Source organism: Plecotus auritus (genome assembly GCF_963455305.1).
Source record: "Plecotus auritus genome assembly, chromosome: 4".
Classification (NCBI taxonomy): domain Eukaryota; kingdom Metazoa; phylum Chordata; class Mammalia; order Chiroptera; family Vespertilionidae; genus Plecotus; species Plecotus auritus.
Window position 1 is genome coordinate 186135881 of NC_137775.1, and position 25545 is coordinate 186161425.

Consider the following 25545-nt stretch of genomic DNA (forward strand, 5'->3'; position numbering starts at 1 on the left):
CTTGGTATATGGTATATTCTACCAGAAATCTGAATTTTATGTAGTTCATTTTATGTAGTGAGATGTCAATATTTTCCTATAATTCTCCTGCATTTCCTGTCTTCCCCACCTCAAAATTCTTCAGTGTTCCACCATAATGTCGGTGATGGTGCAACATCTCCCACGAGCGCAGACAGCTCTGCTTAGCTAACCAGGGGGCGGATTTCCTGGTGCGCGTTAATGCCCTGCTTTCCTACAAGAAATGCTGCGTTACCATCGCTGTGACACCACGTGACTCCCAATCACTCCCCGATGGTGTCCCAGCACTTCCTCTCTGCCCTCGTCCTTGGAGAATAAATAACACAGGGGTCCTTTTATTTCGCTACATAGAAAAGATGTACTAACCAGAACACTTAAAATTGATTTTTCCCCCATTACAGTTGATCAGTTGGTATTTCAGCATTCCCTCGCGGTTAAAAAAAAGTTTCCTTTGCAATATGACCACCAACTGTCAGAAAATACGAAAGCTGCTATGGTGTAAATTGTAGAGCGCTCTGAGCTTGCTAAACGTCTACCACTTTTGCTCATACATCTCCCTCACTTTCTGAGCCTGGAGCTCGTTAGATACAAAATGAGGGGGTAAGAATGCAGACGCTTCAGTGCTGACACTTAGTAACCTTATAATTTTCTTTTTTCCTACACTTTTCAGTGACATGGATTCAAAGCAATCGTCTGCACCCGACTAGCTATGTGACCTCGGGAGTTATTTAATGTCCTTGTGCCTCAGTTTCCTCATCTATAAAACGGTTACCTGACCTCACAGGGCTAACCCTAAGGATTAATGAGTGTATGACAGTAAAGACCTTCGACTAGAGCTGGGTACATAAGTGCTATCTGTGTGTTTCTTCCGTAAACAACTAGTTCTAAAGGCAGTGGTCGGCAAACTCCTTAGTCAACACAGCCAAATATCAACAGGACAACGATGGAAATTTCTTTTGAGAGCCAAATTTTTTAAACTTAAACTTCTTCTAACGCCACTTCTTCAAAATAGACTCGCCCAGGCCGTGGTATTTTGTGGAAGAGCCACACTCAAGGGGCCAAAGAGCCACATGTGGCTCGCAAGTCGCAGTTTGCCGACCACGGCTCTAAGGAAAGAGTGGAATCTATAGAGGGAAAGTTTCAGCTGAGTCCATTGGAAAAGTATTTCCTAAACTAGTGAATGCCAATGAAGTTTATGTGACAGATAATACACTCTTGTTGTGCCTTTCACATACGGCAACCCTGACCTCAGTTCATTTATTCACTTCATTCAATTAAAAACTGTGTTCTGAGGGCAGGCATTCTGCTGGTGCCTTGCAAACGTTACCTTATTCTATTCTCACACCGAAGACAAGACAGTGTCTCCTAACTTACTAGGTCTCCTTCCTGCCCAATCCCTTCTTAACCATTCTTCTCTATACAACTGCCACTTCGGTTAACCTGAGAAAACAATTCACCCCATGGTCCAGCCCTGAAAGACATTTGTTGCAACACACAAACACACACATACATATAATATGTAAAGGCAACCAAAGAACTGGCAGTAACTCTTGCTTCCCGTGTCATTTATTAAAAATTACATAAAAACTCAATGTTAACAGGTTCCACCCGACTCAGAGCTTCCATACAGCATGTCTGCCCTCCAGCCTCAATCATTACCGCCTAGGACAATGGACAGCTAAGGACACTCTGCAGTGGGTACTGTAGCTTCAGCCTTTGAAGCAACGGTTCTAACAGGCACTTAGGAAAATTATACTGACTGATGACTTTAATAAATGCACAGAAATCCTTCTTGCAATGAAGAAAGAGCATGGCTATAGATTAGCGACTCAGCAATAATGTCATTTCCATATTTTTAACTTCTCTTACTTAAAATCTAATCTCCCAAATGTATTAAAGCATCCGTAAGACAGATGGGCAGTGCTCGGCAGGAGGACCAAATGCCCAGCCTCCCCTCCTTGCTCCCAAGACACACGGCTTGCTCCCCACGAGTCAGCCTCCTCTCCTGATCACCATGCACTCTGGGCTAAGTTGTCTTGTTTCAGAAACAAAATTTTTCACACATTTTAATCATGTATTTTCATTTCAGTTTCCCCCCAATTAAATCATTAAAAAGACTTTCTTAGAGCTAAGTCAGAAATCTTAGCATCAAAGTATCTTCAATCTATATGCAAATATATTCTCAACTGATCTACCTGCTACCTCACTTGAGAAATATTTATTGAGTAGCTGCTATATACTCAGATCTCAACAGTGGCACTAAAGCTAAAAACTCAACAGAGGCACTAAAATGAAATGCCACACTTCCAAAGCAAAGCAGACAATGGGAGCATAGCAGATTCGAACCCATTAACTCAAATTGAAAAGCATACATATACTACGCCCACACTTCTGTACTACGAAGAATCAGCAAGCAGAAAAAAAGAACGTTCTAAGGATACTTTCATGGTAAAATAGTTCAACAAGTAAACAGCGTGGAGACTTGTCAAAAAAGAGAGCGATAAATAGAAAAAGCCTTAGAGGATTCTCAACCTTTCAGTTTTAGGAATGCTGCTCAATTACGAGTAAGTCAGGTCGGATAGTAAATCCCTGCACAAACATATTCCGAGTTTACCATTAGCACAGGAACAGCCACTGACAGACCTGGTGATGAGCGGTCCTTCCATTACATTTTATGTAAGTAACACGTATTGCTTATGCTCAAATGGTTACGAATATCTAAAATGTGTCGCATATGCCCACCATGTTGTATTTAAACCTCTAAAATGATTTTCAGTTTGGGTGGCCATGACAATGGTGAAATCGTCCAAATGGGAAGTAATTTTGTATCTACAAGCAGATATACCAGAAATGGCACTGTTCTAAAACTGAGCCACACTTTAATGATACTCTCACTGTTTAGATTATTCTAGCAAACATTATTAAAACACAAACTAAAATATTCTCAATGAACAGTCTTACCTTAAGTATGTGCCATAAATGAAGAATATCGCCATCATCAGTCCATTTAAAAGGAAAATGACAGCAACATAAAAGCAAGCAGGATCTCCCAATCCTTTAAATGAACAAAACATATGCTCTAGACATTACTTTATGCATCTGACAATTTATAGTAAACATGCTTATTTTGCAAATGGTTGCCTTGGTTTCCATCCATACACACACCACTACTGCGGACCTCAGATGAAAGGGCAGCAGCCGTGGACAGACACTCCTCGTGTGGAAGTATGGGGTCTACCCGCCCCCAGCTTTCGGGTCTGACTGGGCGTGTGACTACTTCAACGGAGAATGCAGAAGCCACACTACGTGGGACCCGGTCAAAGCTGAGGCTAGGCCCTGGGAGGCCACCCTGAGGTACATACACGCTATATAAAAGCCAAGCTGCCTGGCAAGGGAACAGGCAGGCGCCCCAGCTGAGCCCAGCCTCGCAGTCACCGCGGCCCAGGAGCCCGAATGAAAGGGCAGCAGCCCCCGGGTGACACCAGTCTTCCCAGCCATGGGAGACTAGCTGAGGCCTCTCACATCAGGGAAACGGACCAGCCCTGCACCCCCGCCCACATTCCTGACTCCGCGCGTCCATCAGCAGAATAAAACAGTGGTTGTTCATACCCTAGGTCTGGGGTAAGTCTACTGGGCTGCAATAAACTGGACAAGGTCGCAGAGAGAAACTTGCCTTCACAGCTCTCGATGGGACTGAGTCCTTCCCCTCTGGTGACCGTCCAGCATATCTTGGTCTGAATGCCAGTGAAGCCCATTATTTTGGTATAAATCCGGTACCAGCTGGCTAAGATGACCTAATTTTTAAAAACAGAGACATGATGAGGAAAGATATTATCCTGAAAAGCTTCATTACTGGAATATTTTGAAGATACTTGATCATTGTCCAATTTTCCCTTCTGGTACCATCTACTAGGCATCTCTGAGGTCTAGTAAGATGAGCCTCACACTCCCCAACACAGACTCCTCGCTGGTCAGTCCTCAACACTCCCCCACCAGTAAGAACAAAATATAACCAGAAACATGCAAGATTTATATGGTCAAGAGCTATAAAACGCCACTGAGGAACAGAGAGGAGTCGAACAATCAGAGAGATGTCTTCCTGAATAGACCTAATTTTTGAGATGTGAACCCTCCCTCGAATTAATTCATACACATAAAACAATACTAAACAAATGTCACGTATCTGTCAGGAACTTTTACCTAGAAGAATTACAAAAAGGAGGTAACTGAAGAGACTGTCCTAACACACATAAAAGTATTACTTACAATTAAAATAGTGTGGTCCTGGCACAAGAATAGCCAACAGATCTAAGCACCCCATGCGAGCGGTGGACTGCCACCCAGACCTCCAGGACTGAGCCCTCCTGCCCCAGCAGCTGGGAGGATTGTAGCTGCAGCTCTCAGCTGAGTCCCTCTCTGGACCTACCCTCTGCTAACGAGTAAATTCACTGAAGGTCACACTCACTACCCAAGGACAACTCCATCCTTTGACTGACTAGTCCCAGAGCCCTTGCCTCCAGGCAGGACAACTGTGCAGAGCCCTCCCAGCTCCAGGGCTCCCCTGGGATTGGCTGCATCACAGCCCAACTCCTCCTCCCGCCTTACCCTGCTTCCTTCTTCCCCTCCAGGCACTGACCCCAGGGCACCGCTCCACACACGTCCTGCAGGAAATCTCAATCTCTGAGTCTGCCTCCGGACCTCAACCTAAGGCCATATGAAATACAAAGTCCGAAACAGAAGCCAGCGCCCTGGCTGGTTTGACAGCGGACAGAGCATCAGCCTGCGGACTGAAGGGTCCTGGGTTCGATTCCAGCCAAGGGCACATGCCTGGGTTGCAGGTTCAATCCCCAGTAGAGGGCGTGCAGGAGGCAGCTGACCAATGATTCTCTCTCATCATTGATGTATCTATCTCTCTTGCCCTCTCCCTTCCTCTCTGAAATCAATAAAGATATATGTAAAAAACAAAAACAGAAGCATAAATGTATAATAATGTTGTATGTAATAATGAATGTGGAGAGAAGATGTGACCTAACATCAAAGTGTTAGGTCACACAGACAACCATTGTGAAAAAAATATGATTACACGCCTACCCCACACTACATTAAAACAAATTCCAGACAAACTAGAAATGTAAATCTTACAAACATAATTATCACAATTAAAAAGAAGATTTTTTTACATATATGGATAAAAGAAAATGATAAATTAAAACAATTCACAGATATAATCCATACACATCATGCACAAAGCTAAAAGGCAAACAGGAAGCTGGAGAAAATGTTTTATCCATATAACATAGTATTAACATTCTCCACACAATAAATGAGCTCTTCTAAAATTTCAATGGCAATTTAGACAAAGGGTGTGAAAATGCATTTTTTTCCCTATAAATTCATACACACCCACACACACACACACACACACAGAGAGAGCAAAGGATTACTCAGAGTAGCAAGGATTCAGTAAACAAGCATTCTCAAAAACACTGCTAGGGGCATTTCAACTGCTGTAACCTACGTGGAAAGCACTTTGGCGACATGTACAATCATTCAAATATGTATTCTGTTCAGTTCAACAGTTCCACATCAACAAGTTACAGTGTAAAAACTAAGGATATGTGCAAAAACGAAGTTCAAAATGCTTACTGCAGTGTTAGAATATTTTAAAGAGTTGAAAATAAGCAGAATTTTCATAAAAGATGAACTAAATAAACAATGGGACACTGTGCACATAGCCATTAAAAAGGATGCTATGGAAGAGAAGATGACATAGGAAAATGGTTATAAATAGTCTTTAAAGACAAAAGGCATTTATTTTAAAAACGTGCCATGTGATCCCATTTTTCTTGTGATCCTCTTTCTGCAAAAGCAACTGTGTACGTGGTTATAGAAAGTACTCAGGAAGCAGGAAAGCACTGAGCCGTGGTGGTTATTTACTGGCCTCCGTCTGCCCATTAATCAGCCGGGCTAACTCACTGACCTGGAAGTTCAACAACTCCTCTCGCTCACTGGCAAACGACCGGGAGCCCCGCTTGGCACTGGTACTGAGCCAGGGCTGGGGACCCTGCAGAGACCAAGGCCTCCGGCCCTGGCATCGGGCCGTGCTGTCTGGCAGCCGGTGTGCTAAGAAGGGACCCAGGGGAAGTGGGCGTCACTGGAGCACCACCCATCAGGTCGAAGAGGCCAGCACTGAGGAAGGCACGGCTCAGCTGGGCCCTGGAGGACGCAGGGATGGCAAAGGAGAGGCCACAACAAGTTACTGACGTCACTGCCTTCCTCCCTCGCCTCGTGGGTGGGCCACTGGAAGAATATACCTCCAATTAAAGGAAGCATCCCAGATAAGGAAGAAGCACTGTGGCCAATGACATGTGACATGAATGGTGCTGCCTTGTTATAATCCCCTCAAACACCCAACCCAGACAATTTGCACATTTCCTAAGCCACGCAGTCAAAACAGTCCCCACTGCATCTCTTAAAGCCCTTCAAAATTAATGATGTTCTTCACAATCCTTTCCAAGAAGAGATACATTCTTTTTAAATAGAATAAAATTTATTTTGAATCATATCTTAGATTTAGAATTAGCATTTAATGCAAATAAAACTCTTTTTTTTAAGTAAGGAAATCACAACTGAAAAAGGAACTTACCTCAGGGTAAAGATTGAACCTTTTTAACGTATTAATAACAAGGGGGTACTCAGTCAGCTTATCATTCATAATCATCCACACTCCGTTCAAAAATGAGGGTGCCTCCACAATAGTCTTGAAGTAGGAATAATATAATCCCTGAAACAAGCACATATTACAGTTACAATTAAAGTACATAATTACTACACCTCCTATTAGCTTTAAAAAAACGTCAAGTACACTGTGTTTAAAAAACAAAGCAATCAAGTAAGTAATAGCTACAATCAACTTCTCAGGTTTTTAACCACTGATAAATTCTTAGATTGCAAAAACCTACATATTTCAGTATAACTTCATCTTCACTGAAACAAATGGACTCAAAAGAGCTTCACAAATAGTTTCCACATTTAAAAAAATAACATAGCTCAGCATAGCTCATTTAAGAAAACCCAAAATATGAAGATAAATTCACGATTTATTTTCTCTTAAAAAGACTGTTTCCTAATTCTAATTTATTTAAAAGGCCAATCTAACATAAAATAGCAGCAATGAGCATATCTAGCACCAAAATTGTGGTCTCTAAATACCATTTGCCACTGAAAGGAATCAGGGCTCCTTAAAAAACTGGACAACCCCAGGTCAGGAGATAAAATGTCTACAGAACCAGACAGTAAGGCAGCTACAGGGCACTAGAGAGTCATGTAAAGGGGACAGAGAGCCAAGTGCAAGGCCCTCAGCACCTAAAGACAGGTAAGTTTATACAACCTGTTAAACGCCATCAGATCATAACAAGAAGATGCAGGAGAACCAACTAATTTTTCTGAAAGTGGTATCTAGAAAGAATTAAGGACCCCGTCTTATCTGTATGAGGTATACCCCAGAGAAACCAAGTAAGTATTATGGGAAAGTCCTTTATAAAAGAGAGTCAATAATGCAGGAAAGGTAATAGAATAGATAGTCATCATCAGGAAATCCTAATGAAATAACTGATGTAGGGTGAGGGCCAGCTATGACAATACCTAAAGTGAGACCACCAGTTACGCGTGCCTCTTCACATGGTACAGTCAGGGAATAGCCCCACTTCTGAAGTATCCCTGCCCCTCCCCCCAAAAATCAAACCTTTGGCTATCGAAACTCTTATCTATCAATTTCCAGGACATTTGGGACAGTGGGACATATTAAATACTGATTAAATATGAATTACTGAGAGTAATTCTACAGGACAAATGGCCAGGATTCTTCAAAACATAAATAGCAAGGAAAACAAAACAAAAATGGAAGAGGAACTTATAGATTGAAAGGCTTAAGAGAGAAATAAGAGATACATCAACTAAATGCAATGTTTGGATCCGATTCAAACATACCAACACACTAACCGTAAAAAAAGAAATTTTTTTAACAGGGATTGACACTCGATGTTATTAAAAATTGCTGTTCATTGTTTTCAAGTGATAAAGGGACTGTTGTTAACAAAAACGTCTTTCCCAAAAGATCCGTAGGAAAGCGCTTACGGATGAAATGATAGCGGGCTGGCGCTTCCTTTGAGGAGGGGGGGGGGGTGGGGTGTGAGGTGTGGATGAGAAGAAAAATGGCTGTGTCCGAGGTGCTGAACCTGGGGCATGGGAAGATGGAAGGGGCCCACTCTTTCTACTCTGGAACGTCGTTGAAAATCTCCATAAGAAAAAGCTTAACGTGTTTAGATTTCTAAAATACTACAATCAAATACCACATGAACACGAACCATTTCCGTGCGAAAAGCCATCTCCCTTTCCAATGTTGAGAGGTGAGAAAAATGCCGATCATTTTCAAAGAGGTGTGTTATGTGGCTCCTGCAAAAACAAAAGAGCAACAGAGCAACAATGCTGAAATTTACACCAAGTCATCTTTTGGAAAGAAACACTAAATGCAGAAATAAAGTTATCTAATAATTTGCAGATAATTTCGTAACAACACGCAAGTACAAGGGCACCCATATTTGTTTTTCTGCACAGTGTGTCTTACATCAGTACTAAAATTTCTCTCTATAAGAAAACACATTCCAATTAGATTTTAAATTTAAAATGAACCAGAAAATACTTTAAGCCAAGTACAATAAAATTTGTAAACTATAAATGTCATTGAGTTACCATTTCAGAAATGTCTGATTAATGAAATTCATATTTCTCTCTATCCAGAAGATTAAAAAAATTAATCTTCTTCGCAACATGAGCACTATACTAATGTTAAGTGAAATAGAGTCTCAAATATAACCTCTTCAATAATGAATCTCTTTATTAAAAAATTCTATTATTCTGACCTGATTTATCAATTAAACTACTTTTTCAGATGCCTGTGTTGCATGTGATCATATATATCCCCCCGATCATACTGAAATGATTCCCCGATAGCGAAGGAAGACAGCGAGGTAAGTTACAATAACCACCTGCATAAAAGGGACGACAGGAGAAAAGCAATCTTACCAGTGCAGCACGGCGGCAAAGGCAGCTGGAAGGGAAAAAAATCAGATTATTATGTTAACAAAAAGCAATGTTTCCACCTTAACAGAAACCATCACAAAGACATGCACGGTTACGGATGCGTAAGTGTTGGACTTTCAGGGGCTGGGAGAAGAATACTGTCTCTTCAAAAGAAGCCCCAAGACCCTGCTTAAAATACCAGTTGGTGGAATTGCAAAGGAATTAAGCAAATTAAGGCTATGCCTACAATTTTCACTGGCTCTTTCAACAAAATACACGAAGGCCTATTATTTGCCAAAAACCGTACAAGGTAGCTCTGAGGGAAAGAGCCACCGACAGAACCGGGAGAGGAACACAGCCAATGGTGAGCGGTGACCTGAAAGAAAGAAAGATGCTGACTTCCAGAAGGGGCGGGGGGATAAAAACAGGGAACTGTGCCTTTTATGTATTGCTGTAATACCTGAATCTTTGATCCATTTTACTATTTTTAAACAAACTTAAAATGAAATAAAGAAAGAAGAGATGGAGAGGAAAAAGGAATAAAGAAAAGGTAAGAGAGAGAACACACACTAATAATAAAATCAGTATGTGAGCACTGTTAACCAACAGACCAAAGTGGCGCTGAGCCCCACAGCAGCAAACCACGACTTAATGCCAAACGTAACCGCAGCCTCAGCTTGTGCAGGAGCGTAACCTGGAACCAGTCAACCTGGAATTGCCAGCTGCAGGAAGGCCCTTGCCGTCCCCTCAGGAGGGCAACCCTGGCTGAAGCAATGCATTCTGGGCTAACCACCCCGCCAGCCCACATCCCACCCGGCCTTCAAAAACCCGTCCTCTTCCACAGCCCCGCGGAGCTCCTTGCTCCTTGCTGGATGGGAGGCCGCCCAATTCATGAATCGTTCAATAAGGCCGATTCGGTCTTTAAAATTTACTCATTTGAACTGTTGTTGTTTAACAGAATCAATAGTTTGCTTCTGCCCAAGTACAAAGAACATATTAAGATGAATCTAAAAAATACCATTCCATTCTCTTATATCTCAAGGTTCACCTTCGTGCAGGCTTCTGATTAAATAATTACTAAGGAACCGAACAATGAAAATAGCTCAGATCTTTGCCTTATTCTTAAAGAAGTGTTTGTATTTTTTTAAATAATACACTGTGCCTAGGAGATATCAATGGTTATAAAAGATAAAGGGTTACTCTCTAGATCGATGAACCTGCAAATATTGAACTAGGCTTGTCATCTGACATTTGTTTGTATGTGATACTTTGACCTTTGGAAATTTTGATTTTTTTCTTGTTGACAAACACCATCCGCTTCCTTTTTAAGACTTCATCCCACCATAATGAAACCTGGGCTTTCCTTTCTCAATGATCCAACCATAATGTTCTGAACAAATCATTCTTCTCTCACAGAACGGAAAAGCCGCCTGTATCATACTGAAGACTTGTCATGCTTTTATAGTCCCTTTGAGAATATAAATGGGATTTCATTTATAAATTAATTTTGGAAGAATCCACATGTTTACAGTGTAATTCCATACATTCACATCCATACACATGATATATACCCTCCATTATTCATCTTGCTTTTCAAGTGCCCTCGACAAAAATCCTATCGGTGGAGTTAATACATATTTAATACAGTCAATTCATATTTCTTATTAAGCCTTCCTGGGAATTTAACGTGTTTTTTTCCTGCTAATATCCACAAAATCATGTTTTCATTATATATACTAGATATTGTTAATGTATTTATTTTTCAAGTATATTTATTTTGTAATACATGTGTTCGTGGCTTTTTTACTAAACTATTAATTCGTAGAGTTTGGTTTGTCATCTTCAGTTCTCCATTTTAAACAATATTATTTGAAAATAATAATGTTGCTCCTATTTTATAATTTGACTGTTAGTTTCTTCTTCCCATTTGACAATAATAAACTTGTAGAATCTAAACGATTCTCTAAAAGAGTGCATCCTGTGTTTACCTTTAAGTAGGCCTTGACCTCCACAATTCCCGAGTGATGAAGAGGATTTCTCAAGGCCATCATCCCTCTACTTTCTCAGGAGAAGGGTGGAAGGTACAAAGTGGCCGCTGGTGCCTTCTGTAATTCCTTTCATTCAGTTCCTACAGCACTAGAGTAAACAATTCTTGGAGTTCTTGGCATCTGAATGGCACTCTTTCACAGTCTCTGGGTCCATTAACAATGTGCTCAACATTTTGAACTCCTTTGTTCATTTTCATGTAGTAGTAAACATAATAAAGCAGCTAATATTTGAATTCTTATCACAGGACAGAAACTTTTAGTGCTTTACTTGAGCTACCTCAATATATCCTCACAGCTACCCTCTGTGGTAGGTACAGATATTGCCCCAGTTTACAGAAGAAAAATTGAGGCCCAGAAAACGTAAGTTGCCCAAGGAAACAAAGCAAGTAAACAGAGAAAGGAAAGTTGCAGGCAGGGACTGTGACCTCAGAGCCATACCGAGGGGACTAGGGTGGGGGGAGACAAAGGCCAAGGCCTCCTTATTCTCAAGTATCTTATTCTTCCCTATCTTTTTTTATATTAAAGATAAAAGGGAAAAAGCTGCAGTTCATCTGTAGATATAGGCAGTATGTTTTATAGAAGCTATCCTATATAATAAAGCTATAATATGCAAATTAACCCTCACGCCCTCACAAGATGGCTGCCTATGAAAAAAGAGGCTGTGTGGGGCAACCAGGCCAGCAGGCGGGTTAGTGAGGGACGACCAAACGACTGAACAGCAGGCTGCGTGGGGCGACCAGGCCGGCAGGGGGCGCAATTGGAGGCAACCAGGCTGGCGGGGGGGGCAGTTGGGGGTTACCAGGCTGGCAGGGGGGGTAGTTGGGGCAACCAGGCTTTCTCACTGCACAGAATACAGTCAAACACTGCTGCAGTTAAATATTTTACCCTTTGTTCTCCCTGCATAATCTACAGTAATAATCTGCTTTGTGTTGATATTTACTGCTGTGTTGCTGACAATTACCTGAAAGAGAAGTTGGGGTGCTTCACTGGGCTGGAAAAAGTTTAGCTGCATCAGAAAGCAGCTCTAATTAAGCAAGTTTACTCCATATATATATGTAAAAGGCTAAGTTGTCTCACACATGCACCATACATATAAAGCTCTCCTGGAGCCAATCACAGGCATGTGTTTCCATCTGTCATTGTCGATTGTGAATTTGGGTGACACTTCTATTATAGAGAAAGGGCGAATAGCGATATTAAAATATTTATTCTAATTAATTTCCTTTCAATGTTCATGAATTCATGCACCAGGCCACTGGTTTTTATATAAAAATGTAGAGCTATGCTTTCATTTATTAAAAATTGAAATAAATTATATGCATGTCATTTCAAAATGAAAGCACAAGTAGACACGGCCTTATGAGCATGTAATTTAAGCATCGACACATAAAGCGATAAAAACTTCTGAAGGCCCCCTAAGGAACCTTTCTTACCTTCTTGCCTATAAAAGAGATGAAAATTGATTTTCTCTAAATTTATTCTAGTGATTATCAAAGCAGTTTATACTCGTTTTGGAAGTGTCACAAAATTGATAATCCATTTTTTCCATTTTAATACATGTGCTATATCTTGTCATTCCAAGGTATTGAGGTAAGTATAGCAAGTTGTTTTTGTTTTCTTTTTAAAATCAGAGCATAAACCTATTCAGTAACAAGAAGGTGCTCAAGGAAAGAAGGTTTGCTTCGTGGTCTCATTCAACATTGCAATCCTTTGGCTGAGAAATGTGAAAGGCTCTTAAGTTTTGCTGGAAGCACATAAATCACCAACACTCTAAAACGAAATTGGCCCCTCTCTCCTCTTTCTGATTAAAAACATGTTGTGCCAGATTATATGTCACATTATATCAATCTTCAGTCCTATGGGACTTGAGCAGCCTCTTCTTCTCCTATCAGGATCTTGTTTAAATGAAATAGAATATTACTGAACTTTACTAGAGCATCCAGCTGAGCACACAGTCAGACTCAAACGTTTGCTGAGCTAATGCGTACAACCTGATATCACCAAGGGGGGGAATGAAATCACCCTAAAGATGCCCACATAATGACCCAAAGTTGAATATACTTTGATGGGTGGACACACACGTACACACATGTGCGAGTAATAGCTGTTTCTGTTTTTTTTTGTTTTGTTTTTCTTTCAAAAATAGTCACCACTGAGTTAGTGCAAATAATCCCCCTGCTTCCTGTGCTTGGCAGCTCGAAGCTGGGGTACCAGGAGTGGAGCTGGGGTACCAGGAGCAGGGAGCAGGCCCGTGTTCCATCGGATGGGGCTCCTGTGGTCCTAAAGCAGCTCTTGCTCCCCTGATGCTCCCCCTTCCAGCCGCAGTCCCCAAGGCCAGTCCAGGCCTTTGTTCTTGCCCTCTGATGGCTCCACACGGGCAAGTCCAGTGCCCTGCCCCGCCCCACTGCCTGGCCGCAACATCAGCAGCAGTAAGGAGGGCGGGAACCGAGCAAGAAACGGGGTGGGGTTCTTCCCTTTGCTCTGACCATCCTCAAGGGCTCTGACCACCGAGCTCCCTACCTCTCACTTCCTCTCCTGGGTCCTCTCCAGACACCCCACTCCAACCCAACCAGGTGACCAGGAAATAGAGCCTGGCAATCTGCATTTTAAAAAATATAGTCTACTGATTTGAGAGAGGGAGAGGGAGATAGAAACGTCAGTGATGAGAGAGAATGACTGAGCAGCTGCCTCCTGCATACACATCCCACACTGGGGATCGAGCCTGCGACCTGGGCATGTGCCTGACCAGGAATCGAACTGTGACCTCCTGGTTCACAGGTCAATGCTCAAACCCGGAGCCATGCCGGCCGGGCACGATCTGCATTTTTAAGATCCCTCAGCCGAGTCCTCTGCAGCTGAAGTCCTTTCTCTCGTCCTCCTCCTCACGGAGTGAGAGCAAGAACTTGGAGCCAAGGTGGGCTGCATCTCCGGGGCCCTCTGTGCTTACCTGCAGGCGGCGACATGCCTGCCTGACCAACACATTCCCACCTGGGACATGCCTTCTCCCTGACACGTGACTCTGTAACTAGCTTGTGCTTTAATGGACCCAGCACCTTCCCAGGCTCTCCTCTGATTCTTACAGCAACCTGGACAGTATGGACAAGGGGCCCCAGAGGGGATTTCTCCAGGCACACAGCTGGTGAGGGGCGAGCACGGGGGAACGCAGGCCTTCGAACTCCAAACCTGACAGAGCTGCCTCCTTTCCCACTGTGGGCACAGGCTGACCTCACCTAGTGACAATGTTTATATGGAGAAATACATTCGAGCCCAAAATATGGAGAAATGCATTCTAAGTCCAAAAGACTTGTGAATTTTAAAAATACGACTTATTCCTAAATTGAGGTTAATCCATGCTTAAAATAGTCTAAAGAATTTTAGCCTCCCTAACCCTCAAGTGACAACATGACCAGAAGAGGTTAAGGAAATGCCTCCAATCTATTAGACAAGGTTTTCAGGTCAGCCTGGACAATGCTACTCACAAACCCTTCCTCTATGACTAACAACTTCTGATTGTTCTCAAGCATCCATTCAGAGGGGGAGGGGGAGGGGCTGAGTGGAGGTGGATAAAGTCCGGGGAGGAGAGTGGGGGACATCTGTAATGTCAACAATAAACAAAATAAATGTTTCTTTCCAGAGCTGAGTCACCAGTAAAGAGCATCCCTGTCCCAGGTCAACTCATGGAGAACACAGTCAAGTCCTACGTGTACAGACCTAGCACCTCACCCCTCGTTAGAAAAGCCCCATGACTTCCACGGCTCCCACCGGAGCCCCCACGACCGGCCGATTTCCACTTAATCCCTACTACGCAGTCCTCACGCTGGGGCACTGGGCAACAACCCCCTAAAATGCCAAGTGCTTTCAGGAGGCTATGCCTTTGCTCCCGCCTGGACCGCCTCCTCCGTCCTTCCAAGCTAAATGGCACCTGGGGAAGCCTGCCCTCCGCCCAGCTTACCTTCCACAGCCCTGGGGAAGCCTGCCCTCCGCCCAGCTTACCTTCCACAGCCCTGGGGAAGCCTGCCCTCCGCCCAGCTTACCTTCCACAGCCCTGGGGAAGCCTGCCCTCCGCCCAGCTTACCTTCCACAGCCCTGGGGAAGCCTGCCCTCCGCCCAGCGGTACCTTCCACAGCCCTGGGGAAGCCTGCCCTCCGCCCAGCGGTACCTTCCACAGCCCTGGTAGCTCGTCACCCCCCGCGGTTTCCCCTGCTAGAAGCAACGCCTTGAGGCTGAGCTCCCGGTTATTCATCTCACTATCTCCATCTCCTGGCACGGTGCCTGGCACCTCACTGGGTTAGAATGTTAAGTGACTGTCACCATGTAAGAGAAATTATAGCATGTACTCAATTCAATAAGAACCTTAACACCTAAAGGCAACATCTAAGCATTCGAGACTGCCCGAAGCCTGCCCATTACAGAAAGAAAAGTGTATTATAAAACCACAGAATGTGTTGAAATAAATACTTCTAGGTATAGTGTCTAGAAGGAAACGAAGTCCAGTTTCTGTGCAGTAAACAATCAAGTGAAGACATTCTTTAGGTCCCGGGCTGGGAAAGAGCAAGCAGTCACGCACGCCACACGCTCAGCCCCCTCCTTCTCTCTAGCACCGAGGTTTGTGTGGGTTTTAAAGTCAGCAAATATCTAAATGACTACTAGTTGCACAACACATTTTCCCAGGAACCGAGAAGACCGTTGAAGGAATACTAGCCAATCCCTGTGCCTTTAAAGAGCCAATCTTGAGATAAGGTTTAGGTACATAAATAACGAGAGAACACAACGGGCACTCGGGGAAATGGCGCAGTCCGTGAACTGCGCGGAATCTGAGCAGGCAGATCAGCAATGACCTTGTCAGGGCAGGTTTACCAAAGTGGGACTGGGGGGTAGCCCTCATGATATGATTACAACTCAGGTGGGGTTTATGGCGAGTAGGCAGAAAAGAAGACAGCTATAAAAAAGCTGTCCAACATGACAAAAGAATTCCCATCACTAACAGTGATGGTACAGAATATAAATGGCAATGACAATAATGAGAGACTATTTATTGAGTCCCACTCACTATATGCAGGAGTGGGCAAAAGTAGGTTTACAGTTGTGCATACGCGAAAGATGATTCTTATAGTATTGTGTGTTACTTATTGTAGTATTTAGTTATCACTGTGAACCTACCTTTGCCCACTCTACACACAATGTGTCCAGCTCTCAGAGAGCCATGAGCACCAGGAGGGGGTTCGGCAGAGCGCCCCAGCCGAAGGGGCCTGGAGCGCCCAGGCCGGGAGAGCCGAGTCGAGTCACCAAAGGATGCCCTGATGTGCAGGAGCAAAGCCCTTAGAAGGAACTGACTCATCAGGACAAAGGTTTAAACGGGAGCACAGAGAGTGTGTGTCACCACCTGAGAGAATATAATTAGGCAAGTAAACGAAGACAGACATAAAGTAAATTTTCCCATTTTTTCAGTATTTATGTGAGCAGCAGCCAGCAAAACAGTGCTCTTCCTAAAAGAGTTGTCAGGTTGGGAACATGTGAGGTCATCTTCCCATTCACGTATGGATGACGGTCCTCCGACTGCGAATCTGACACCTACACCCTGACAGATGTGCTGAGCCCTGGACTTCAACGGCCGCTTCCCCAGCGAGCTCACTGAGGATGCCGGGCAGGCGGGCGGGCGCTCACCTGGCCTACATCAGCTCCTCCCCTGGGAAACTGCAGGAAGTAACCTTTATGAAATCTCCATGGAGATCAAAGATGAGAAAGGAGTGAGAAAGGAGGTCTTAAAAATGTTAAACATCATGGAAAACAGCCACACTGTGCCAGTTATGTAAGTACCTCGTGGTCAGTATTAAAATGCAGGGACAAATCCCGCGGTTTCACAATCACGGCCCTGGAGGATGGCGTTACGAGGAGCCGCGATGAGAGCCAGGAAGCCAACAGGAGGAAACATGCAGGGCAGTAACATGCAGGCAAGCCTGAGTGGCTACAAGAATATGAGTAAAGCCGAAACCGGTTTGGCTCAGTGGATAGAGCGTCGGCCTTCGGACTGAAGGGTCCCGGGTTCGATTCCGGTCAAGGGCATGTACCTTGGTTGCAGGCACATCCCCAGTGGGAAGTGTGCAAGAGGCAGCTAATCAATGTTTCTCTCTCATCGGTGGTTCTAACTCTCTATCCCTCTCCCTTCCTCTCTGTAAAAAATCAATAAAATATATTTTTTTTAAAAAAGAATATGAGTAAAGCCTCGCTCTTCTCAAGTATGACAATCTTCTCAAGTTAGAAAAATTGTCATGATGGCAAGTGTTCAAAAGTAATTAGTCAAGTGACTTACACCTGTGTTTCAGATACCGTGGGTGCTACTGACGATGAACCCCTGCATCCTTGCTCAGTACAGTGAATCACACTGGAGCTCCTGTGCTCGGTTCTGGTGACTACGCTACTCTGGTAACAGTTGCTGCTATAAATTAAAATGACAGAATGCCATCTGAACACGGATTATGTGTGGTGACAGGGCTGAAAGACACACCTGACAATCGGTTACTTTGGCAAGAAAATTGAAGAGGACACATGACAGACAAACATGAAGACATGTGAACGATTAATTTACATGCATTCAAAAAAAACAGTGAAAATGCTGAGAAAATACAGTATAGTAAAGCAAAAAAACCAGTTCCAATAGTTGTAGATCTATGTGCTCTGAACATTATTTCTTCCACTTTTTACATTTATTCCTATTCAATGATTCTTGAGTTACGAAAGGTCATCCATGCAGAATTGATCTTTCCTATGAAATGAGACCGCCTTTTATGGAATTAAACATCCACATAATGGTCTTTTCCTAGAAATAGATGTAATTTTCACTAACTTTGATGACTGGTAATCATTAGAATGGTGAGGAAAGAAAACAGCGACACACAGGCTGTGGTCCCTATGATAATGCATCTCATTTACATAAACTTCTTTTTTTTTTTAATCCTCACCCAAGGATATTTTTCCATTGGTTTTTAGAGAGAGTGGAAGAGAGAGGGAAAGACAAATATTGAGGGCGCCTGCAATCAAGGTACATGCCCTTCCTTGACCACCTTGACCGGAATCAAACCCGGGATCCTTCAGTCCGCAGGCTGATGCTCTATCCACTGAGCCAAACTGGCTAGGGCACATTGACATAAACTTTAAGAGAAATTAATACAGCCAAACAGCTCAGTGTGCAAAACCTATAAAAACGGCTACCGTTCAAATTTTAGCAACATCCAAATATGCACATGTATACAATAAAATTGTATCTGCTTTTACTATTGATGCCATAGTATGACCACAAATCAATCACAAATTGGTAAATATCCTCATATTTACCCTAAACTCATCACATTTGTTATTTATTTGAGTACTCATGAATGTCAGGTTCAGAGTCCTTCTAATTGTATCTCTTAATATGCTTGTGAATATGAACATTCTTTAGAGTTAATCAGAAGTCTATTTTAGACAGAAAAAAAATGGCTTTAAACATTGAAAAAAAACTCTTTAAATCCTGAATTCCCACCCTATTCACTGGCTCTCCAGGGAAATATATAGGTCCGACATCTCCTTATTAATGCACCCTTAGCTCCGCCTTTGAAGGCAAGCCCACCAGGACAGCCGGTGGCTCCTGAGCCTCAGTCCCTCAGCTCTCCTGGGCCCCATGCCACCCCTGATATGCTCTTCCCACTTCTTATTCCGCATCTCTGTGTGGAGTCCCTCTTTCCCCGAAGAAGGGAGAAACAAGAAAGGTAACGCTATCGAGCACTAAGTGTTGGGCTTCCTCTCTTCCCTTGCTATACTCGCCTGCAAAGGGTGAAACACAGCCTAGTGGTTAGAGCATGAAGTCTGGTGCCCATCACCTGGGTTCAAATCCCTGCCCTCCCACATTCTAGGGGTGATTTTGGGCGTGTTACTTAACATCTGTGGGCCTCAGACCCACCCACCCCTCCCTGGGTAGATCAGTCAGTGTCATGGTGAGGGTTGAGTGAGCAGTGAAATGACTTTCAGACAAGTGAGTTCATCTCACACCCTCAGAATGACACCTGGCACACAGTAGCCCGTGTCAGGAAAGAAGCTGTGACAGCTCCCACAAGTTGAATACCACCCACGGCGGATGACCCCTATGGATGTCTCCACGCAGACCTCTTCTCCGAAGTCCCATCGCCTGCGTGACGTTTCTACTGGGATCGCACAAATGCCTCAAGGGTAACTCGCCCAAGACAAGACCGAATGCTTGACCTTTTCTTTCCAACCCGTCCCCTCGCCGACCCTGGGTGGCTTCCAGCACGCTAGGAATAAAAACCCAACTTCCTTAAGGAGATCTGTTTGTGCCCATCTCATGCTGGTGCCCGCCACCCGCTCCTCTCCAACATGCTAACGCTGCCCACAGTGGCGCATGCTGCCTGCTACACCCCACACCCTCCTCCTCTGCCCGCCTCGCACCTTCTCTTCCGCTGGTGATGGGAAAGAGGCAAGGACACACAGAGGGGGTGAACAGTTATCTTTTCCACACTCAGGTTACTTCTTAAAAATGTATTTTTATTGATTTCAGAGAGGAAGGGAGAGGAAGAGAGAGAAACATCAATGATGACAGAGAATCAGTGATCGGCTGCCACCTGCGCGCCCAACACTGGGGATCGAGCTCGCAACCCGGGCATGTGCCCTGACCGGGAATCGATGCTCAACCACTGAGCCACGCTGGCCGGTAGGTTACGGTTCTTATGATGTTTGTTTAGTGAATGGCACCTGACCTGTTGGTCTTTCACCGCAGACAAGCTTTGTTTTACGGTTAACGTGCACATTCTTCACTTCCGCAAAGGAAAGCTCCGTTCTCCTCTTTCTAGAAACACAGCCTCTCAGGTAGCCTCTTGTCTTCCTGCTCTGATAAGGGGCACGGGGGCAAGAATTTTGTCACTCTGCTTCGAACCCCAATTCAGATAAGCCACAGCAGATGAAAAATGGCAACTCAGAGCCCGTGTCAGGAAGACAACTGGGATTGGGGGGAACTTCCGCAACCTGGACTGTGTCCCCGTTAGAAGGGGCGGAGGTTCACTGAGTTCCAGGGGTTCCTCGTAGGCAGTCGGCGCAGGGATGCCAGGCAGCCCGCTTCTAACGAGAAATGGGACATGAGGTTTTAAAACCACTGATGCTCCCCACGCCACCCGGCCCCCGATTCTGACCGCACTGGCCAAGCCTCCTGGATTTTAAAGTTCCAGGGGACAGCTAAGGCTGAGGACCTCCTAGTGCAGTCCAGATCTCCATCTTCACGGGGACAGACTGAGACTCAGAGAAGCTAAAGGCTGCGCTCAGGCACCTACCTAGTCTGAAACAGGTACCGAGACACAACGCAGCCCTTCTGAGGCAGTGTTTGCAAACTAGGGTCAGAACCGTAGGTCAGGAAACAGCCTGATGGCTTATAAACAGCATTGTTAAAAGGGGCAGATAGAAAATCAGCGGGTACTCCACACGTGGGGTAAGTGTTCTGACACGACCCTGCTGAATATGTGCACGTGTGTGCTTCGTCTCCACGCGCCTCTCCAAAAGCGCGTTCTCCTCTCCTCCGCCTCGTTCCCAGCCCCAGGAGGCTGACCCTACCCACCCTTCAGCTGGGCCCTTTAAGGGCTCCCAGGCGGTCCGCAGTGAGAGGCACCAGCGGATCACAGGGCTGCAGGAGTGTCTGGAGCCACTCTTCCCGGTGGTCCTGCTCCCCGGCACAGCGCTCCTGGGGTGCAGCTGCTGACAGCGCCCCCCCTTCAGGCCCAGAGGTGGCAGCACCTTCCCACTGTGCACAGTGCCTGGGGCTTCAGGGCCCCGCTCAGGACTCCTCACGCCTGCCCGGACTTCTGAAAACAGTCCGGTAGCGGATGTTTCCCGCCAGGACATACAGAAATAGACAGAAGCGCGTGCTACATGCACTGGGTTGCACTTTCAGGATGTGCGCGGACTTTAACGTTAACCCTCTTGCTTGCTGTGGGTTGTGGTTAAAACAGTCTGTGGAGCATTGCCACGGTTTTCCTGACTGCAGCACGGCCTCCCCGGCTGATACAGGAAGCTACGGGCTGAGACGTCTAAAGACATTTCAAGAACCCTTCTTTACAACGGTTAGTGTTAAAGAGACCCTAAGTCATGTCCCCAAATGCGAAAAGCATGTTTATTACAATGGATTTTTAAACAATGTTTAACACTGCCCAACTGTGGGAAGGGTCCCCTTGGTAGCTAGCACTTAGCACTTAGGAAGGAGATGAGAGAAACTGACTTAGGGACCCCGAGTCAGTTTCTAACGCTTACAAATGTGTAGGTTTATCAAGGAAACTCAAGTTTTAAAATTTCTTCCTAATCATGAATGAAGCCATTTTTGTCATATCAAAGTGCCACACTAAAGACTGTACAGGGTCAGCCCAGCTCTCCCTCATTCTGCGAGGGGGAGGAAGAGAGGAAATGAGGCGCTTTTCCAAATGTCTGTGTACCGCTCCTCTTTGCAAGATGGAGAGTAAAGGGCCAGAGAAAGAAACGAACATCCCAGGTCCTATCGTTCTCCAGAACCATCTCTCAAGGACAGAAGTCTCTAGACCTAAGTCTAGTCAGTGGCCAACGTAACCCAAGAACGTGAGGCAGCTCCTTCACTGTGCCTCCTTCCAGTGGCCAAAGGGTGAGTCAAATCAAGTGGCCCTCTGTTACGTCCACACAGCACTGCACTGAGGTATGGGCATCGCTGAATCCAAACACAAGCTACCCAGTATATCAAGATTCCAAGAAAACGCAATGACAAGAAAACACGCATCAAAGGAAATGGCAATGGGGATTATTTCCGACTTGTTACTGCACCTCCTTGAAGAAGCACCGCCATCCCTAGTTCCGTGGTCGGCAAACCGCGGCTCGCGAGCCACATGCGGCTCTTTGGCCCCTTGAGTGTGGCTCTTCCACAGAATACCACAGCCTGGGCGAGTCGATTTTGAAGAAGTGGCATTAGAAGAAGTTTAAGTTTAAAAAATTGGGCTCTCAAAAGAAACTTCAATCGTTGTCCTGTTGATAGTTGGCTCTGTTGGCTAATGAGTTTGCCGACCACTGCCCTAGTTCATTACAAAGCTGTGAACGTTTACACTGAGAATGTTCACGAAAAATGCAACTTCATTCTGCCACCAGAAGGCCGGTAGTACCCACACGCCTTCATAACAGCAACTAAAACGTGTCAAATGCTTTAGACACCAAGTGCCTTTCCATAGATAGGGTGTCCCCAAAAATGTATACACACACTTGGAATCATTTTAAAGGCAGTGTTTATGAAAATATATTTCATGTTCAAAACTGAGCTAGCAGCTGCGGAAGTGTGTATGCGTTTTGGGGGACACCCTGTACAATACCCACCCTTCCGTTCTGCTCCCCAGGACATTCCCGTGAAGCAGGGAGGGGACAATCGCTTGTCAGAGAGGAGGAAAGGTTCACAAAGGAGATGACTTGAAACTCAAACCAAACTTCACCACTGGCCATGGAACCTGGAGTCCGTCTCATCCGCTGTACCATGCTGCCTCCCCCAGGTGAACTTACCTAGCCTGCACACCCGCCAGGTTTCTCCAGCCCGCTACTGAAAAGACGGGGAATGAACAGTACTGAGAGTCTGAATTTTCTAGGCTTGACTCTACAACAGGAAAGAAAGTACCCCAATAACTGTAACCATCTTTCTGAGCCCATCACTAACACGCACCCACACGCGCACACGCACACGCACACACAGAGTGATGAGTCTGGGTTTTTATGGTGTGAGTGCTCTCAGGGGAAGTTGATTTGCTGGCTTCTATTTCTTGGCCTACACTGAGCTCCAAATTCTTTTGCTTCCCTAAGGGAATTGGAAAGGTTAATAAGAGATAAATCACCAGTGGTTAAACAATTCAGGAGCCAGAGCCGGTCAGTGGCAGTCGTAGGAGCAGCAGCGTTGGAGAACGTTACTGGCTGACTTAGAAAAATTAGGCCTGCCATCTAAACCGCTCTAACTTCCCTTATCGTCACGAGACAAAGGCAAGCTGACGTCGGTCCACAACCGGCGAACGTGGCCACTTAATTTTGCTCAGCACCTTGCACATCATCCTTTTTGGTGCCCCGGCCGCGGGAGGGGAGGCGAGGCGAGGCCTCCACACCAACCGCCCCAGGTCCCAGGTCGCAGGAAGGAAATGACAGGCTCGGGCACCCAAAACGCCCTGGAAAGTGACTTGCTGAGGGGAATCACAAATCAATGGCCCCCGGCGGTGTTGGAGGCCAAGAAGGAAAAAGCAGGCTAAGATTTAATAAGTTTAGCAACTTTCTAGGACAGGGAACGTGCTCGTGCTTTGGGCTCGATGGATCACTTCTGACCCAAAGCAAAGCACCCTCCGGGCAGTGGCCCAGATAGCGACGCGGCTGCGGCGCGCGCCAATCAGCAGCGCCCGGTCTCCTTAGCGCAGACCGGCCAGTTCGCGGCGGGGACCCGCAGCTGTTGATCTCGGGGCCATGTTTTTAAAAGCAGAGCCCGGAGCGGATGGGAAGGGAGCCAGGCGGCCTGAGCCGGGGGAGGGAGGAGGAGGAGACGCGGCTGTCCCAGGAAAAGTCGGAGAGGGCTGCAAACTGGCGGGGACCGGGGGCGGGGCTGGGTGGCGGGAAGCGGGAGAGGAGCTGCGGAGGACGGGACCCCGCGGCTCAAAGTTCCGCGTCCGGCGGCGCCGCGCGGGGGCTGCTCACCTAGCAGGAGCGTGGTCCAGGTCCGGCCGCGCCCCGCGCGCCGCAGGCCCAGCGCCCCACGCAGCCCGGCCGCCAAGCGCCCCCCGAGGCCACCCCCGCAGGGCGGCGCGGCGGGCTCGGCACGGGGCCCCTTCCTGCCCGCGGCGCCCTTGCGCCGGGGGGACGGGGACGCGCGCTCAGGCCCGGGCTCCCCGGCGTCCGGCGTCCCCCTCAGGGGCGACTGCGAGGCGCGGGGCGGCTGGGGCGACTTGGGGGCTGCCTCCCGGTGCTTGTTCCGCGCCTGCAGGACCATCTTGGCATAGTCGCGCCCTCTGGCTGCGCGCGCCCGGACGGCGGCCGGGGCGCCGCTCACTCCCGGCGGAGGGCGGGCCGGGAGGCGGGGAGAGCTGCGAGGCCGGGCGGCGGCCGCCTGCCTAGCGCTGCGGCCGGGAGGAGGCGCCGGACTCGCGCGCCCGCCGCCGTTGCCTCTGCTCCGGTTGTCACGGCGACCGCGGAACGCTGGGGGCGGGGGCGGGGACACCCAGCGAGCGGCCCCGCCCCCTCCGCCCCTCCCCTCTGGACGCGCGCTCCCGACCGCCCAGCGCGCACGCGCAGACTTCGGCGCGGGCGGGAGCCAACCCGGTGGCCGCCCGGCGACCCCGGTCCAGCTCGGGACCCGCGCGGAAGTCGGCCGGGGCGAAGGCACGCACCGCCTTCCGGGCGCGGTCGCCGTCCCTCTGGGAGTGGCGGGAAGGCAGGGCCCTCCCCGGGCGGAGGCCGCGGGTCCGAGTCTTGACCCGATCCAGGCTGCGCGTGGAGCCCTGCGGAGCCCGCGTGGCCCAGGAGGCGCGGCGTGGGCTGGCTGGACCCGGGAGGAGGCTCCTGGAACGACCACGCGGGGGCGCTGTGCGTGGGCTCTGCAGCCTCCGTGGCCCGGCCGCTGAGAAGCGAGTGGATAAAAGTCGAGCCCCCTCCCACGTTCACGCCGCGGCTTGTACTCCACTGCCTGGGGCCTCGCAACTCGGCAGGACACGGAGTGCAGCCCGCGGGTTCGCTCAGGCGATGGACGTGCAACCCGACTTACAAAGACAGCGGAATTCTTAGTGTCACGTGCTGTAACCTTGCGGCTTAAAAGAAAGCAAGAACTTTATTTGCTAATAAAAAACTTTAATCGAAAACGTATTTTTTTTCATAGCCTCGGAATGCACGAGTAAAGGAAATCTTAAGGGCTGGGAAAATCCGGGCGGATGAGAGTTGTCCCTCACCTCCACCCACCCCGCATCCCCCAACCCCATCCCCAACCCCCACATTCTTCGCACACATCCTTGAACCTTCTGGATAAGTCCAGTGGGTTTATCCCAAAAAGTTGTCCAGAAGTCGCAGTTTTGTAATCCAAGCCACATCGTTCTGATTTGATTATCTCCACTGTACTTCCAGGCTCTCCACGGGCCTGTGGACCCTCACTCGCACACACTTATTCATTAAGGAAGTCGATAACTGGCATGCGCTGTTATGCCCTTTTTAAGGGACAATGCATTATTTGTAAAGGGAATTTCTTTTGCATGCTAATTAACAATCCCGCATACACTACATTTTGTGGACTTGGATTTTCAGATATCTTTTTTGGAGCAGCGAACAACTATTTTTAGACACTTGTAAAAAAAAAAGATTTGAAAGTGATATCGCAGAATGCTTGGATTTTAATACAATGTGT

The 25545-nt window shown here is 46.7% G+C and overlaps 1 protein-coding gene across 2 annotated transcripts in view; it reads right to left on the reverse strand.

Annotated features, from left to right (window-relative positions):
* Positions 1-24220, reverse strand: part of DPY19L1 (dpy-19 like C-mannosyltransferase 1) — a 60678-nt gene extending 36458 nt beyond the window's left edge. The window contains exons 1-6 of one of the 2 annotated variants that reach the window (XM_080664033.1): positions 23853-24220; positions 9103-9127; positions 8385-8472; positions 6665-6802; positions 3692-3812; positions 2980-3073 (exon numbers count right to left, since the gene is read on the reverse strand). In XM_080664033.1, coding sequence (XP_080520159.1) covers positions 2980-3073; positions 3692-3812; positions 6665-6802; positions 8385-8472; positions 9103-9127; positions 23853-24144 — 758 coding nt within the window. In that variant the 5' untranslated portion in view covers positions 24145-24220. Of the gene's footprint in view, positions 1-2979; positions 3074-3691; positions 3813-6664; positions 6803-8384; positions 8473-9102; positions 9128-10117; positions 10260-23852 lie in introns of those variants that run through there. The other variant, XM_080664034.1, reaches the window with a different exon arrangement.
* Positions 24221-25545: the final 1325 nt, after the last annotated feature.